This window comes from Ailuropoda melanoleuca, chromosome 3 (assembly GCF_002007445.2).
Source record: "Ailuropoda melanoleuca isolate Jingjing chromosome 3, ASM200744v2, whole genome shotgun sequence".
Classification (NCBI taxonomy): domain Eukaryota; kingdom Metazoa; phylum Chordata; class Mammalia; order Carnivora; family Ursidae; genus Ailuropoda; species Ailuropoda melanoleuca.
In genome coordinates, this window is record NC_048220.1 from 20631971 (window position 1) to 20650824 (window position 18854).

The following is an 18854-nucleotide window of genomic DNA, read 5'->3' on the forward strand; positions in this document are numbered from 1 at the left end:
TAATACCGTGCAGGGAAAAAAAACTCCCAGAAACCAGTTCACTCAAAGATTCATATTCTAAATACGAAGAAGTCTGAGATCTAAATAAACCAATTTAAATGCTCACATTTTTCTTTTAATGAATGCAAAAGGGTGTTATGTGATAAAAATACACATCTAAGTTTACAAAAGAGCTCTTTTAATAAGCATAAAGTAAAAAATATTCAGGGGTAAGAAGGCAGTGATTTTTCTAATAGTGGTACATCAAATAATGGTGTGTCCAACAACTGAAGATGTCTTAGATTCAAATAAATGCAGTAAAATCAAGTGCCAACATTTAGGAGCAAATTTTAATACCAATATTTTAATAAATTTTTCTTTGCTGGTATCCAAAAAAAAAAAGGTTGTTTACAAATCTAGGATACACACAAAATTCTAATAACTAAAAACATTGTAATAAATGACAATAAAACGTCTTCTAAACTACTTCCAAAACAGAAACCACCACGATGTAAAAATAAAAATACCTAGCATCTGCAAAAGCACCATACAATCCAACCCTAAAACTGAACAATGACTATGTTACTTAAGTCATTCAACATCCCAAATTCCCACAAGGATGTACTGACCAAGTATTCTTCCTCATAATACTAATGCCAGGAATCAGTTTCTATTTTCAGTGAGAAGAACCAGAAAAGACCAAGACATAAATGTGGAATACAGAAGAAAACACATGAGAAACACAAAGAGAAGGAAGAATGTAGAAGGAAATTCAAGTTCACCAAACTTCAACAAAAAACAAGATCACAAATAAGACAAGACTCAAGTTCAAGTTAAGTGGCTCACAAAAAATCCTGTCATGTAATAAGAGCATCTAACTTCATTATTCATTATAGTCTTAAAATAACAAAATCCTTCATTCACAAAAACCATTTCTTTCTTCATCTAAAAATGAAAGGGCTACACAGATGATTTATAAGGTCCTAAACACTCTATGATTCTAAATAGGTATCTACATAAAAGCAGAGATCTGAACATACCTGAACAACAAAAGGTGGCAGTTTCTGATTGTATTAGTTCTTTTTTTTCCCCCAAGTCAACTCTACCCCCAACTTGGGCTTGAACTCACGACTCCAAGATCAAGAACTGCATGTTCCACAGACTGGGCTGGCTAGGCACCCCTGATTGTATTACAGTTTTAACAGAGATAAGGGAGTCTCTTATTAAAAATGGTAGAAATTAAAAATAAATTTCTATCAATGTTGCATTATGTCTCATGGTATTAAGTGGATCTGACAAATTAAAATCATTTTCTATTTCAATTATTTACTAACTGAATTTTATAGTATAGTTTGGATAAGGGCTGCCTCTTTCTAAAGGAGAACTAATGGAAACATAACCTTTATAAACAAACTTCATCCATTTTTATATTATTACATATGTCTTTAAATAAAATATGGCATTTGAAGAAACTGTTTTTTAAAAGTAGGCTCCACATCCAACGTAGGGCTTGAACTCATGACCGTGAGATCAAGAGTCACATGCTCTACCGACTGAACCAGCCAGGCACCCCAAAATATGGCATTTGAGAATAAGAAAATGGCATGAGCTCGGAATCAAACTACCTGGGTCTTGATCCACTATTAGTGAGCTGTAAGAATTTAGACCAATCCATCTTCCCTGTCTGCACCATAGGAATAACAGTATTTATCTCACAGGGTGGATGCAGAACTCAGTAATTCATTTAAAGTGCTTAGGATAATATATGGCACATAGCAAGCACACACCAAAGATTTGCTATCATCATCATCATTTAACTGACCCTGCTAAATTAAAATCTGAGGGACTTATGGGAGATCACCAATGGCAAAGTAAAGGGGGAAAAAAAGCTAGTTCTATCACTACTTTCACCTTGTTAGCAAAAGGCATTTGTCAGGAATGTAGGTTGGCAGGGTTAATAGAACGCATGCTATTTTATGTGCGTGCATTAATGAACAGGATGCAGTATATGTTAAGAGTCGTACAATCCTCATTTCAGTTGCATTCATCTCTACACTTACCCCAGACTCCGCCACCTCTTCTTCCTGTAAGCAAGAGCCACAAACATTGAAGCATGGGTTTGAATAGGAAAGCACAGAAAAAAGACAACAGTTGAGAGTCAGAGAAACTATGGAGACAGAATAGAACAGAAAAATTTTACCAAGAAAAAATGGTAGTTAACAGTAAAATGACTTTAATGGAATGCAGAGGGGTAAAATGAATCATGGTATGTACCGAAGGCCAACAAACCCACAATATTCTTTAAAACATGCTTTTATAAAGGCTAATTGTATTACTAATATCGAGTCCATATCATAGGCTTAATAAGAAACTTAAGAAAAAACGCATACTTAGTATAAATTGTGAATTTCAAGGTTTTAGGGAAGGAAACCTTAAATTAAGGAAGAGAATTTTGAATAATTTTTTGTAAGGATTTTTGGGCCACTCATTTAAGTCACAGGATGAAATTACAAGGAACATAAAGATTTATGTCATTTCTAAGGACAGAAATTTCTCTGACAACATACTTTACAGGAAATGTTGACCAGCAAATCGACTTAAAATGTAAGTAAAAATATACCATCAGAATAAGATACTATATATCCTTATACTCCAATTAGACCAAATAAAGATTCTGCTTATTTTTATTTATTTTTGCTCCCCGCCGACCTCAGTGTGCCAGGCCTGCACCCACTAAGCTCCAGCTGGAGGTGGCCCAAGACTCTGTTTTTCAGTCAACAAATTGATTACTGTTAGAATAAAAGAGGTTACTTTGTCCACACTAAATAATATGCACCACAAAATGGACAATTACTTGCTTAAAGAAAGAGAACATTTCAGTACCGGCTGGTAAAGAAAACGGATTCAGGAAAATTCAGTCCATTTCTATTTGTCCAATTTAATTACAAATGTTTCCTTTTCCCCTACGTTATATTCTATTTAACCCAGGCCATTCCACAGAAAGCAGCCAAGTTTACTAATTTCCTCCTTTGCTCTTTTTTGAAGCACAGCTGGTACTCATTATTTATTGGTCTGGTAGGGGCACAAATTCATTATGTCTTCAGGAACAAGGCTGCTAACATATAAATGGAGGTCCACATAAGACAAGAGGGAGTGGTGGGGCCAATGGACAGAAACATGCAACAAAGGCAAAAACTTAAACAAACAAACAACAAACCCTCCTCCAGGTTTGCTTTGGTCCCTGGTTCTTACTGTTTTCTGCTTCCAAACTGGTGAGCAACAACATGTCTCATTACATGTAGTGATTCTTAAAGGCAGAGTGGGATGGCTACAGCAGAGGACAGCTGACACAACCCTTCGTCCATACTCTGAAGATCTCTACACTGGAGCAACCATTGGATCAACTCCTTATAAAAACAAAGACTCCTCCCTCAACAGTAATTTAAATAAGACAAAACAAAAAACCTACCCTGACACACACTGATTCTTTGTTTACAAAAACTTCACCTCTGATTTTTAAATAAACAAGTGTTTTTTGTTTTCTTCATAGACCGTACTTTTTTTAAGCCAAAGGAACTGTGCCTGCCTTTGTTGATACTTCATTTTGAAAAGTCTTATGTACTGAAGCTACATACATAGGCCCGGAAGAAAATGAGTCCCTTGATTAAAACCCTAGTATCTATGCTGAAAATCATAAAAATTACTGAGAACAGCTTGACAGTACTTTAAATTTTATATAGTCTGAGAAAGACTTTGCCATTATATTAAAAATGAATTTTAAAAAGTATCCTTAGAAGTGAATATGGAATAAAAATAACATCTTCCATTTCTATTAATGATGGAACATGCTTAAATTTGCACTTTCTAAATTCTGTTAAAGTACTTATGTACAAATAAACAGTAGTACTATGGCTTGAGGAAAATATATTTTAAAAGAATAAAGTATGACTTAAACAGAAATAGAACTTAAAAATATTCAGTAAAAATAAAAGACATGTGCAGACTAATACTTTACAAATTAGGTTGAAAACCAGATAAAAGCATTCGTCCTCTGTGATTACTTCAGCAAGGGTCAGCAATTTTTTAATATTAGTTATTTAACATAACAATAACAATACAGAATTATCCACATCAAAAAAGTAATACAGAACCAGGGTTCAAATCTCAGCAAAATACATAATACTGGGCAAGTTACCTAACTGCTCTGAGCATCAGTTTTTTCAAATGTAAAAAGAAACTCCATACCACCTACCTTTAAGGGGTACCATGACAAATGATTACTTGTAACTGACCTGTGTAAAGCATGTCATACAGTGTATAAGAAATGGGAGACGGTTAATAAATGATAAATACTATTGCTTAGCACTTGATGTCATGCTAACACTTTTACACACTTCAATGCCATACCTCTGTCGAAACATCATCGCTGGGTCCATGTTAGCAGAAGTCATTCGAACAACTTGCCGGATTTCCTTGGCAATCATTCTTAGCTTCTCAAAATTCACTAATCCATCTACTTTGGAGTCATTTCCTATGGAATAAAAGCAGTTCTTTAGTTCTCAAAATTATACCTATACAAAGGTAGCAGAAGTCAAGTTTTTCTTGGGAGCAGAGATCAGAACCTCCTTTATCAAACTGCCACTTCTGTTTTCTTGTTTTTTATTTTGTTTTGTTTTTCTTTAGAGAAGGGGGGGTGGGAGGGACAGAGAATGTCAAGCAGGCTCCACGGGGCCTGACACAGGGCTGGATCCCACAACCTTAAGATCATGACCTGAGCCGAAATCAAGAGTCGGACCATCAACCCACTGAGCCACCGAGGTGCCCCACCACTTCTATTTTTAAGAAGGGATATATACGATTCAACTCTGCTCCCAGGTAATGAGCTATTGGAAGGAATTCTATTCCTATGGGAGCAGTAATTGTGAATACTGGAAGGTGATAAGCTACATAGCTTCCGAAACCAATTTCATGGTGGTGTCACAGGCACACTTGTAAAATGTGCACCTCCTTAAATCTTACTCTCCAGATGCTCAGCTCACTCTCAGGCAGGTAAGTACCTGCATCTGCTCTTTTAGGCTGCAGGGTATAGCACTCGAAAACTTAGGTTTTAGCCAGGGGTCACAAAGAGCGACCTATGAGCTTAATTAATCCAAGAAGTTTTCTTTGATTTAAAACACTTTTAAAAATTGTTAAATGAGTTGTCAACATTAAGCAAGTGGAAGATATCCCCTGAAAACTTCTGACTGTTATTTAAAAAAGGGAGGGTTCTAGTGGGGGATTAAGGAAGAGTAGGTACGTTTTCCCAAATCACAATTATTAGTTAAAATTAAGAGGTGGCTGGCTCACAGAGGAAATACTTTCTAGTCTGCCATTCACCTTCTTTTTCCAAAATCTGAATTTACAATTCTTACTTCCATCAACTGACACAAACTTGCTTGCTTAAAAGGTCCATAATTTTTATTTCTATTCTGGTAAGTGGGCTCTGAGGAAAAATTCACATAGCTTTCAAAATGGTCTACTTTTCTTTGAAGAGAGTAAGTATGAGACCAAACATAGCTCATCTGATGGCTTACAAAGTTCAGACAAGGCAAAAAAAATGTATGTTCAAAAGGCAATAGTAGTGCTTCTTTTTCATGCCTGTCTTGAATAGTTAGTGTGACCACATTTATCTACTGTGGTAGCCCGAGATGCCTCAGTGGAACTCCCAAGTCCCAAAGACAAGTTTGAGAACCTAATGGGTCACTGCATGTTCTCACTCCTCACAGTAAACAGAACCTATGTTCTCACTCCTCACAATAAACAGAACCTATACATTGAACACAGGAGTTGTTCAGAGCCTCAACATGTGCGGGGGAAGCAAAATAATCACCAAAAATATTTTTCAAGTCACACAAACATGTTTTGAGGGAGCAAGTCAGAAAAATGTATTTGAAGTCTATCACAGTATGTCTTTATGAAAAGGAGTGATGTGAGTCAGCCAGTAGGATTAGGTAGTTAGAACAACCCTTCTGCTGAGGATTATTAGAAAATTTGAGCAAAAACAGAAAAAGCAAATATTTTAAAGTACCAAAAAGCTATTGAGGCAGTGAAGATTCTTTTTTTTTTTTTTAAAGATTTTATTTATTTATTTCAGAGAGAGACAGACAGACAGCGAGAAAGGGAACACAAGCAGGGGGAGTGGGAGAGGAAGAAGCAGGCTCCCAGCGGAAGAGCCTGATGTGGGGCTCGATCCCAGAACGCTGGAATCACGCCCTGAGTGGAAGGCAGACGCTTAACAACTGAGCCACCCAGGCGCCCCAGACAGTGAAGATTCTGAAGAGGAATGATGATGTGGGGAAGGTTTACTATGTCACAGTGCTTGATCCTAGGGGTATCTACTGATTCAGAAAAGGTGGATGATGAGCTTAAAAAAACTAAGGAGTACCATCCCAACTTATGAGGTTAGAAGAAAACTTCTTTGGGTTGGGATCCTGAAGGGCTATCCTGGGATTAAGGAAGAATTAAGTATGACTAGGATACAAATTCAGTGTTAAATTATCTCAAAATGTGAAAATGGATTAAAGTGATTTTGGATTGCAGGCAGACCTAGATGTCTGGCGAAAGCAAACTTTTATTTCTCTGGAGGAATGTGACATCATCCGAAATCTCAGATTATTTCTGTAATTTTTTATACACAATATACATTTGATCAAAAATAACCAAGGCTATCAGGAGAAGAGACAACAAGAATTTAATGCAGGAGGAGAAAAAGACAACAGAAAGGGACTCACATAAGATGGAGATATTAGATACAGACTTTAAAATAACCAAGTTCAATATGTGCAAAGATACAGAAAACAACACTGAGAACTTTGGCAGAGAACATAATAAAGATAAAAAAATGTAAATTATAAACCTGACCAAAAGAAAAAAAAAAAAAAACCTCACATAACACAAGAATTAGAAGTAGGACCTCACTGATATATTTAATAGTAAATGACACATAGTTGAAAAAAGAACTGATAAATTGGAAGAAAATATCCAGAATGAAGCATGGTAAGACAAAAAGATGAGAAACAGATAAAAGAGGGTATGAGACAACAGAAGAAAGTCATCAGGTCTAACAAAGGTGAAATAAAAATCCCTCTTCCTTAGAAGAGGAAAGGTAAAAAATTTGAAGACGAAATGAGTTTTTAGAACTCATGAAAAATATCAAAACACAGCTTTCAAAGCATCTTACAAACAAATCAGAACTAAAACAAACAAAATCCAAAATGCCACACCTAGTTACATCATAGCCAAACTAGAGGAAAAAAGAGACAAAGAGAAAATTATAAGGCAGCTATTGGAAAAAGGGCAAAATACAGTCACAGGCACAGCAAATAAGAACGACAACTGATGTCTCAATATCAACAAGGAAAGCCAGGACACAATGGGATGGTCTCTTAAAATGTTCAAAGAAGACAAGTGCCAACCAAAATTATGCCTTAAAAATGAAGTAAAGACATTTTTTGATAATGAAATTAAGATATTTTATCATCAGCAGACTTGTATTTAAATAAATAATAAATAGTGTTCTATAGCAAGAAAAAAATCAATCACACGGAAGCACTGAAATGCAGAAAGGAATAAAAACAGTAACAATATCATATAAATACTGACTTTACTAAATGATAGTATCATGTGGGAGTTCAAGGCATGACAACAACTGCATATAAACTGGGATGTGGGTAAATGGAATTTAAGTAATCTAAGTTCCTTGTATTGCCTGATACACAGAAAAGTACTGATTAACCTACTATCAACTAATTAAGTATATATATTATAATGTCCAGTGTAACATGAGAAAAACAGTAAAATAGTACACAGTTAGCAAGTTACTTTACTAGAACAAATACCATACACAAAAATTAACTCAGGAAGATTGTAGATAAAAACATGGTAAAAGATCACTAAGTTAGGCTTTTAAAACTAAGAATGTGCTGTTCATCAAAAGATAACCCTAAGAGACTCAAAAATAAGTCATATTACACCCAGGATTTATAAGAAATACTTAAAAATATATTAAACAAAAGAGACAACCTGATAGAAAGAATACATAAGAAACCTGAACTGATAATTAACCAAAAAAAACCCCACTTAAATATATAAAAGGGTGCTCAATCTCATTAGTATTTAGGGAAATGCAAATTAAACCACAACACTACTAAAATGGGTAAAAATAAGACTGAATTTATCAGGTGTTGATGAAGAACAACGACAACTCTGATAACACTGCCAGGGTTGCAGTTTAGTACATAATGCCAACTCTTTTCTAAAGTTGACTATATGAGTATCGGATCCATAAATGCCACCTTGAATGATATGAATATTCAATGCAGCATTATTCATATAGGTGAACAGTGGAACACTATTAAATGCTTATCAGGAGAAGGGAAAAATCCACTGTACTGCATTCAGGTAACGGGACACTAGTTTTTAAAGTCAAGTACAGCTACAGTCAAAAACATAGGAAAATATCACAAATCTAATGTTGACCGTATAAGCCAGAAACCAAAACCAAACCAAAACATAAATATACTCTGTAATTCTATTTATATAAAGTTCAACAACAGATAAAACTAAACCCCAGTATTAGGAGTCAGGGCAGTCATTACTTTTGAGGAAGAGAACAAGGGTGGTAATTAGAAAGGGGCATTTTGGTTTCAGCCAAGCATGTTGGTTACATGGGTGTTTGCTTTGTCATAATTCATTTAGCTGTTCACTGGTTTTGGGCACTTCTCTGTATTGTCTGTTGAGTAATTCACTTAAAAAAAAAGTTGGAAGGAAAAATATTACTAAACAAAATAACAAATATGATCAAACAGTCTGATCTGGGTTTAAGTGAAATTTATGTGTGAATACACAGGGTAAACCACCTAAGTTTGTTTTCGTCAATATGTGGGTTTTGACTTACAAAAGCTGCTACATTTATAATTAGGTTAAAGCTTTAGTGACATAAAAGGCTGAAAAATTTATTAAATATAATAAACATACTAATTTTCAAATAACTTTTAAATACCTTCATGCAGAAATGTCATATCTTTCTTGACAACAGGGAAGAGAGGAATAATTGGAGGCTGCATGCTTTGACTACTAAGAATATTTCTATATTTTGCCATGTTTCTAGATGGATCAAAAAGGTCTTGTAGATCTTGGAGGTGTTTCTCATACTTGCTTGGTAATTTCTCCCAAGTACCTCTGAGTCGTGCTACAGATGCCAGGTTCAAGCCACTGCCAAAGATGAGAATAAAAACATTAATAAGGGACTTGGAGGAGAAAGACGACTCAGGGCAGTAAAGCGTATACACCAAGTTTCTCTAATAAAACTAAAATAAGTAGGGACGTATTTTTAATGTGTTGAACAGAGTAGAATCATGAAAAAAAAAATAAAAGGGACACTTTGATGTGACAATAAGGAAAACTTCTTTCAGAGGAACTATATATACACTACTTGCCTATGGTTGTGCACCTGTAGCCTTTACTTTACAGCTTGCATGTATGAAACAAAGTATTTCCATAAAAGAGACATTTTATGTAAAAAAAAAAACCTTCAAATATCACAATGTTTTTGTTTGTTTTACTGAGAAATAACTTTATGGAGACATTATCTATTTGAAAGAGGTTTAAGTAACGTTGAACACAAATGCTATAATAATTGAGGCAAATTCTAGGGCTGAGGCAGCCTTCCTTTCCTGAGATTTTGTTCTCTCACATCCCTGATTCAAATACTTCCCTTTCTCTAGGTTCTAATCCTGTTCCTCCAAGGCCTCCATATATCCAATGTCTTCTTTCTACAGGATTTTAAACTCAGATAGCCCGAGCTTGAAAAATATGCATGCCCATTAGGCTGCAGCTCCTTCCTACCCCTTTTTTCTATACTACCACCCCCTAGGTAGGCTGCCAAATGAATAGTACATATATAATGCCTCAATTTTCTCACCAGTTAGTCCCTCTTTTATACTTAGCCACCTGACTTTTTGGGACACCACTGTACTTAAAATGTTCTCTTGACTTCTAATTTTAAGGTGTGGAGTCAAGATATCTTTGTTCCCTTTCCTCTCAGTAATCATCAGAAATGATTGTATGAGTAACAGAAATGCAAATTTCATCTCTACTTCAATTAAGAGATATCTGTAAATCCTAAACACATTAAAAGGTTGCCCCAAAATAGTCAAGGTCAAATAGAATGGTAAATGCTGGAAAAGAAATGCTGAAGATCTCAACTTCTCCAAAGCGGGTAACTCACCCTGAAGGCAAGAACACCAACCCCCCCATTTGAAACAACACAACAGAATCCACAGGTTGATAGAATTAGGTGGGGGGGGGGGGCTGGACCAGGGAGTGCCAGAGAAAGTGCAAAGAATGATACGATATCTTGATGAGAAGCAGTTTAACAGGGAGACCGGATAGAAGGTACCACTCTGAGTGGTAAGCCACTAAAGCTGCCAATCTCCATGTGGTGGAAAGAAATAAAGGGTAAACAATTCACATCCAAGCTCAATTTGTGCTAGCCTGGAATTATGCCCCAGATCCTCTTCCACATGAGCCTCCTGCAAATACCTGGTACAGGAAAACTCATGTCATTCAAAAAGAAAAAAATAAACACAGTATCTATAATAAGCTGGTAGAAGGAAAAACAAAGAACACAAAGAAAAATGTTGCCACCAATCAAATAAAAACTGACTCATCAATGACTTAGTCATGATTTCAAATGAATTAGTAAAATAAAGAGCTTAATGGAGTGATATAAAGAGCTTAAGAAAATACAGTAGGAGAAGTTGATAAAAAGAAGTTAACTAGTGAAGTTCAGAAAAGAAATGGAATATAAAACCAAGACAGAAATGAAGGCCACTCCAGAACACACACACACACACACACACACAAAGACACTGCTACAACCTGGTGCAAGGGATGCTGAGGAAAGGATTAACAAAAACAGTCAACGGAAATGGACAGAGCTGAAAAGGATTAGAAAGAAAATAATGGATATGGAAGACAAAGGAGATCAAAAATGTTCAGTAACTCGCATCTTCAAAGAAAGAAAAAAAATAATAGAACCGAAAAACTATTTAAAGGTAGAACTTGAGAAAACTACAGACACAAATGAATCTACAGAGTGAATAGGTACCACAGTTCTAGAGACCCGGATACAGAACTGAAAGATGTAGAAACACAAATGTAAAGGTAAATGACTTCAGAGACAAAGACAGAGTACGGGGAATAATCTCAGAAACTTGAACAGCTACATAAAATGCCAGTTATGGAGCCAGTGTCTAGAGAGTTACCAAGAAATAACCCATGAGACAAGAACTTTAAAGCTAAAGTGCCACTGAAGTTCCAAGACAAAAACAGACACTTTGAATATATTCAGCAAATAGAATTTCCACAAGACCTTCTTCATGAAGTGACTGGATAACCCCCAACAACAAAAATCTAACATCTATACATGAAAAACAGTGCCTCTGTGGAAGCTGTGGGACCCAGCACCATACACCAAGGGACGTAGGAAAAAAAAAAAAAAGCCTTGCCTCTAAGTATATTGGGTAAGAGGCAGACAGACTTTGGTACTGGTTCTGGAACCTACAGGAGACTGTGAGGTGGTTCTTGACCCTATTGACTGTGATCTGGGAATGCCTGCAGAACAAGGACTTAGTCACCTAAGAAATGAGAGCATTTGTAGAAGTCCAGGTTTCCAGAAGAAAAGTTCTAGCAGTGGGCTAGAGGAAAACAAAACAAAAACAACAACGACAACAACAAAATACAGTTTGGATGCACATAACTAGGTTAAAAGAATAGTCTGATTTTGCTGGCATCACCCCCTCCCCAAAGGCAGCACAGCTGAAAGCTAAACAGCTGGTGATTTCTCCCACAGGGGAGAGGGAGAACTGGTAAGTACATGCCTGGTTTCACTAATTGTGTAGGATGCTATCAAAGACACTAACTTCACTCTTGTATCATTCAGATCCAAAACGTCCATTAAAGTGGGAGCTCCATGACAGGGGTTAGGGAGCAGAACTGGAGAGTGGCATGTAAGATTCCTGAAGGACATTAAAGGAACACAGGTCCTGCTGACTGCTTCTGAACTCCAACAGGAGTCAGCCCAGGGCCCACAGAGAACATCTCACTTTTCACCTGCAGATGCCCCCAAATGACCCACTGGCCCCTGCATTGCACCATGCACCCAACTCACACCCCCACATCCGTCTTCCAAGCTGCTGCTGGCTCCCTGTCCAAGGTCCTGAGAACAAGCTCTGGTTAAAGAAGGAGCACAGAAAACAGGCTAGAGTCTGGGGGCAAAGGAGAAGCCACAAACTTGAACTGCAGCACCACCTTCAGGAAAACAGAAGAGAAGCCATCAGCAGATGACGGTATATCAGAGGATACAAAGATAAAGTTTAAAATCCTCTCACGAGAGGGAGGGGCACCTGGGTGGCTCAGCCAGTTGTCTTCAGCTCAGGTAATGATCCCAGGGTCCTGGGATCAAGCCCTGCGTTGGGCAGGAAGCCTTGCTTCTCCCCTCCCTCTGCCAACAGCTCCCCCTGCTGTGTGCACACGCTGTCTACGTCAAATAAACAAAATCTTAAAAAAAAAAAACAAACAAAAGAGAAAGCATGGAACAGGTATATCCATGCAATGTCTGAGAAAGCTTTAAACTCTATAGCAAGACTGCTAAAGGTCTGTTTCCATCCCACCCCCCACTCTAAAGACTGCCAGTAAAAACTGGGAGGAGGTGACTGCTACTTCAAATGAAAAAAAAAGACAAAAACAAAAGCAAATTAGGGAACCATGACATCACCAAAGTTCACAATAATCCTCAAGTAACCAAACCCAAAGACATAGACATCTACAATTTACCTAATAAAGAATTCAAAATAGCTGTTTTAATGAAATTCAATGATTATACAAGAAAATTCAGAAAGATAATTCAATGAAAACAGGAAAATAATACATGATCAAAATGAGAAATTCAACAAAGATACAGATCACAAAACAGAACTATATGGATATTTTGGAACTGAAGAATTCAATGAGCAAAATAAAATAAAATGAAAAATGTCATCGAGAGGATCAACATCAGAGTAGATGAAAGAGAAGAAAGAATCAGCGAGAGACAGAATAGGAACTTTGAAGTAACCCAGTTTGAGGTGGGGGAAAAAAGAAAGAAAAAAAGAATGAACAAGAGTGAAAGAAGCCTACATGGTCCAAGGGACCACCAAAACCCCCAAACATCAGTATCACTGAAATTCCAGAAGGGGAAGAGACAGGAAGGAGGCAGAAAGCCTATTTAAAGAAATATGGCTGAGAACTTCCTGAGCCTGGGAAGAGATCTGGATATTCAAGCTTATGAAGCTAACAGATTACCCCATTATTTCAATTCGAAATAACTTTCTCCAAGACTCATTGTAATAAAACTGTCAAAAATTAAAGACAAACAGAATTCTAAAGGCAGCAAAAGAAAAAAAGATGATAACCCACAAAGGAACATCTATTTAGGCTGTCAGCAGATTTTCTCAGCAGAAAACTTACAGGCCAGGAGAAAGTGGGATGATATATTTGAAATGCTGAAAGAAAAAAATTGTCAACTGAGGACACTCTATCTGGAAAAGTTATCCTGAGAAATGAAGGACCTTCCCAGGAAAACAAAAGCAGAAGAAATTTATCACCATTATCTTAAAGAAACACTGTAAGGAGTTCTTTGAACTGAACTGAAATTATGTTAAACAGTAACACGAAAACATATAAAAATACACACCACTGTGATAAAGTTAAATACAGTTAAATTCAGGTAACTTTAAAAAAAAAGATTTTATTTATTTATTTGACAGAGCACGAGCACAGCAGGGGGGAGTGGCAGACAAAGGGAGAAGGAGAAGCAGGAGCCCCATGTGGGGCTCAATCCCAGGACCCCGAGATCATGATCTGAGCTGAGGGCAGATGCTTAACTGACTGAGCCAGCCAGGTGCCCCAAATTCAGATAACCCTTAACAGTATATTATGATGGTGTCTTAACCACTTAAGTAGAGAATAAAGCTTAAAGGACAACAAAATGACAACAGCTACTATAATTTGTCAAGGAATACACAATATAAAAAGGCAAATTCTGACACTAAAAACATAAAAGGGCGGGGAGTAAAAGGGTACAGTTTTGCATGTGACTGAAGTTGGTATCAGCATGAAAGAGTTATGCTTCATATAAGTCTCACAATAACCTCAAAGCAAACACCTATAGAAGACTCAAAAAGACAAAGAAAAGGGAATCAGAGCATTTCAGCAATTCACAAAAGAACACAGCAAGAGAGTAAAAATGAAATAAGGGAACTACAAAACAGCTAGAAAACAGTAACACGGCAGTAATAAAAGTCCTTACCAATAAACATTCTTAATGTAAATGGACTGAATTCTCCCATCAAAAGGCACAGAATGGGTGGATGAATAAAAAAACAAGACCCAACTATATGCTGCCTACAGAAGCCTCACTTCAGCTTAAAGGACACACATAAGTTCAAAATGAAAGGATGGAAAAGATAATCAATGCAAATAGAAACGAGGAGAGAGCAGGGGAAACTATATTTGTATCAGACAAAATGGACTTTAAGCCAAAAATGGTAACAAAAGACAAAGGAGGTGATTATATAATGATAAAGGGTCAACTCATCAAGAAAACATAAAAATCATGAATATACATGTGCCCAACATTTCAGCACGCAACCGTTATTAAACAAACAGTAACAGATCTGAAGGGAGACAAAGACAACAATCCATCAGTAGGGGACTGCAATACACCACTTTCAGCAACGGAAGTGACAGAAAATCAATAAATGGATTTGAACCATACGATGGACCAAAAGAACCTAACAGATACATACAGGACAGTCCTTTCACCATTAGCAGAATACACACTCTTCTCACAAGCATAAATGGAACATTCTCCGGGAGAGATTACAAATAAGCCATAAAAGTCTTGGTAAAATATAAGACTGAAATCATGTCAAGTATTTTTTCTGACCACAATGCTGTGAAACTAGGAATTAACAAGAGGAAAATGGGAAAATCTACCAATAGAGAAAAATTAAACAACACTCCCTTGAACAACCAATGGGTTGGAAAAAAAAGATCAAAATGGTAATAACTATCTCTCAAAAAACAAAAGTGGATACACAACATATCAAAACCTATGGGATGCTGCAAAAACTATTTCTGAGACAGAATTTTAGTAGTAATTTTCTATATTAAGCAACAGAAATTATCCAGTTTTTCACATCAAAAAATGAGCAAAAGAAGAAACTCAGCCCAAAGTTAGGAAAAAACAAAGATCAGAGGAGAAAGGGATCAAACAGAGGCCAGAAAAATAAAAAAGATTAATGAAACTAAGAAGTGGTTTTCTGAAATGATTAACAAAATTGACAAACCTTTAGCTAGACTAAGAAAAATAACTCAAATAAATAAAATATTACTACCTAATTCCAGGCAGAACTGATTCACTTGTGTCACCTCTGCTGTAAAATTAGTATGTGCTTTATATTCTTTGATATACTTTAATATAAAATATGAAAAAACAAAGCAATTAATTTTACAGGAACTACTGAATATGTGTAATGTGTATAATAAAATGTTCTTAAAACAAACCTTTAATCAAATAACAGTCTTGGAGCTACTGTCTACTACCTTCTTTTGAATCACTTTCCTTGGCTTTAATGACAGGATCGTAACTGTGTTGTTCTATTATTTCTTGTATTTGTCCCCTATTTCTTTGGTTTGACTCTCTTTACCTATGCTCAGAATGGTCACTAGTTATGGCTCTTAAACCCTCTACCATTTATTTTTTACACTCTCTTTTTACACAGAGATCTCTCTTGGTGTCAATCAGGTTACCCCCCCCCCCCGAGACTACTTCAAAACTGAGCCTGTAACTCTCAAATTCTCTAACTTTATGCTTCCTACTTAGTTTCAATTTCTAGCCTTCCAAGTGTTTATCAATGGCATCTTTGTTCCCTCATTTTAGACTCAGCTGTTAAAAACTGTGAAGTAGGTGGTGTGATTCCTGAATTTTATAGATGGGGAAAAAAAAAAAGGTCTTCGATTTTCTACTGACACACCACTACTACACTGGAGAGGCAGGACTCAGACACAGGTGCAGCTGTTCTAAAGGTTAATGCTAATTTCTGTTCAATACTCCTCCTAAAATCAAAAAACAAAAACTACACAAACAGAAACTCCTTCTAAAGCGTCTAATTCAAGTACACCCACGGGTTACCTTCATAAAGCAGTTTATTACTATGACAGATTTATTATTATAAAGATTCTAATTCTATCTCATGTGAGTCTAGAACAAGTCATAATTAAATTCTGTGGGGGGCATACACAGATGGGATTAAGAGGTAATTATGCTGCTATATACAACCACATGGCCTTATAAATGGACAAAACTACAACTACCCTCCATCTTTAAAATTAGACTTCCTTTAAGAGGAAACCCTTTACTGATCAGCACTATACTAGGGGAAGGTCAGAAAATACATTACCTAGGTCAGCCAATCAGTGATTGGGGGGGGCGGGGGGAAGATTTCCAGGACATATAACCATCCACACTTCCTGGGCTTAGAGACTGAGAATTTTTATAATTCTAAGTCCTACTGTGCTTGAGCAACAACACATCCACTGATACCTCATGCAGTGCTTGATAAACAAATCAGTGCTCACTGAATGGTGCGATTATTATTTTTTAAAATTATTATTGTTGTTGTTATTGTTTCAAAATAGCAATTTTAGGTTGGAGCAGTGATACCACACTGATTTTTCAGTGCCAAATCACAGTGAGGCAGACATGGAAAAATGCACAGTACAGCAGTCTGATGATAAAGACCACCTGCTGGCCATATATCCACAGAGGGTATAATCCATCAAAGGGGGAGAAAGGAAGAAAAATGGGAAGCCGTTCAACCCTATTCAGCAAATGTTTAAACAAAAGATGGAAGAAACAGAAAGTGAAGAAGCCACTATTACCAGAATGAAAAATATATTAAATCTAACAATACTTTATTATTTTTTAAAAGATTTTATTTATTTATTTACTTGAGAGAGAGAGAGTGCACACACACACACAAGCAGGCAGAGGGAGAGGGAGAAGCAGACTCCTCGCTGAACAGGGAGCCCGATGTGGGACTCGATCCCAGGACCCTGGGATCATGACCTGAGCCAAAGGCAGATGCTTAACTGACTGAGCCTCCCAGGTGCCCACTAAAAATACTGTAAAAGCCTATTAACTGGACTTTTCTTCTAGTCACTTAGAACCTACACAAAAAGTCAGCTTCATGTATAAACTATACACAAATATTTGTACAAACTTACCTTATTATTGCAAACATGGAATTGAAGTTCTTACATTCTCGACAATGAAGTGCAATTTTAATAAAATGCTTAATAATCTTCATTCGTTTCAGCTGATTTGATTCAGTTAAAATCTCTGAGGCAACCCAGAATGTCTCCTGGTTAACAATGTCCTCAAACTCTTTCAAGTGAGTATTTCCTGTTTTGGAATCTAACTTAAAAAGGTCATCAATGTATTCAGTAGGCTCAATATTACGAAACAAATCAAAGTCCCTCATTGACAGCTGAGTGGCCACCTCAATGGTACTGAGCTGCAGCATGGACAGTTGGCTCTCCTTAACTAGTTCTTGGGCATCCTCATCTGAACATAAGGTTTCTGTTTCCATGTTATTTTTTAAATAATACCTAAAAGGAAAAAATTGTTTTTATAAGTGAATTCACATTTATAAAGAACACTTTATGACCGCCGTCAAAATGTCATTATATGGTTAATAACATTTTGTCAAAAACATTAGAATATTCATTTAAAGTTGAAATGGAAAATTAACATTGTAAATGAGAAGACTTTAAAGAAGTTACCCTGTTACTCCATTTGACATCTATTACTTTAAACAGTAAAAATAATGTTGATAATGCTGTGAACTTAATCATTTTATGAAACCACTCACACAACGCATCAACAGCTGTGCGTGTGTTCTTGAGGTTTAGCTCTCAGAGGCCTATATGAAGGCAGCTGATGCAGAGTGGGTACTGTACCAGTATTTGTTCATGGACAGCAAGAATGAACATCTGAATCAAGACTGTTTACATTTCTATTCAGAAGTTGTTCTTACACTCATTTTCTCCTTCATTTCTGAATTCCCAAGAGAAGCAAAGAAGAATAAAACCGGTAAAGGAGGAAAAACCTCTGCACTAATGAGTTCTCCCTTGTTCTCCCTCATTCCAGCAAATGGCACTGATCTGCAACCATAAAAAAGACCTTCATTTTCTTCTTTTTACATCAACAATTCTATAACACTTAAAAGTTAAGGGACAAGTTTCACAGCTGGGATGTATCTTGTATAGGGCTGGTGCTGGGGACAAAAAGGTAACATACTTGTCATCCGTGGCTTTCAGTTCATTCTTTTCTAATATACAACTTGATCCCAGCCTAAGTTTGTGTCCATCTATTTTTGACTATCAAGCAACGATACCTCATTTTCTTCTGTGTGTCTGCTTCACATGCCTAAAAGAACACTATAAATATGTTGAGACCCATTACACTAGTTAATAAAATTATATCTAACATTTATAGTGTGGGCTAACTCATTCATTCTTAAAACATTCCTACATGGTAGGTTCTATTATTATCGTCCCCATTTTTTTAATCAGAAAAGTCAAGCAGAGAGAAACCAAGTAACTCACTCTGGTCACACAGCCAGAGCTGGAACTTACCGAGACTGTTGAGTGCTCTGGCTCCAGGGTTTATGCTCTTAAGCACTATGTATAGCTAACAAAGCAGATTTAACCCATTCTCTCTTACCAGT

The 18854-nt window shown here is 36.5% G+C and overlaps 1 protein-coding gene across 12 annotated transcripts in view; it reads right to left on the reverse strand.

The window, feature by feature from the left end:
* Nucleotides 1-18854, reverse strand: part of RAPGEF6 (Rap guanine nucleotide exchange factor 6) — a 202655-nt gene that overhangs the window by 44421 nt on the left and 139380 nt on the right. For 9 of the 12 annotated variants that reach the window (XM_019807466.2, XM_034655967.1, XM_034655965.1 and 6 more), the window contains 4 exons: nucleotides 17350-17733; nucleotides 9020-9231; nucleotides 4387-4510; nucleotides 2040-2063 (listed from right to left, as the gene is read on the reverse strand). In XM_019807466.2, the coding sequence (XP_019663025.1) occupies nucleotides 2040-2063; nucleotides 4387-4510; nucleotides 9020-9231; nucleotides 17350-17733 (744 nt within the window). The remainder of the gene's footprint in view (nucleotides 1-2039; nucleotides 2064-4386; nucleotides 4511-9019; nucleotides 9232-17349; nucleotides 17734-18854) is intronic. The other 3 variants (XM_034655968.1, XM_034655969.1, XM_019807471.2) reach the window with 1 other exon arrangement.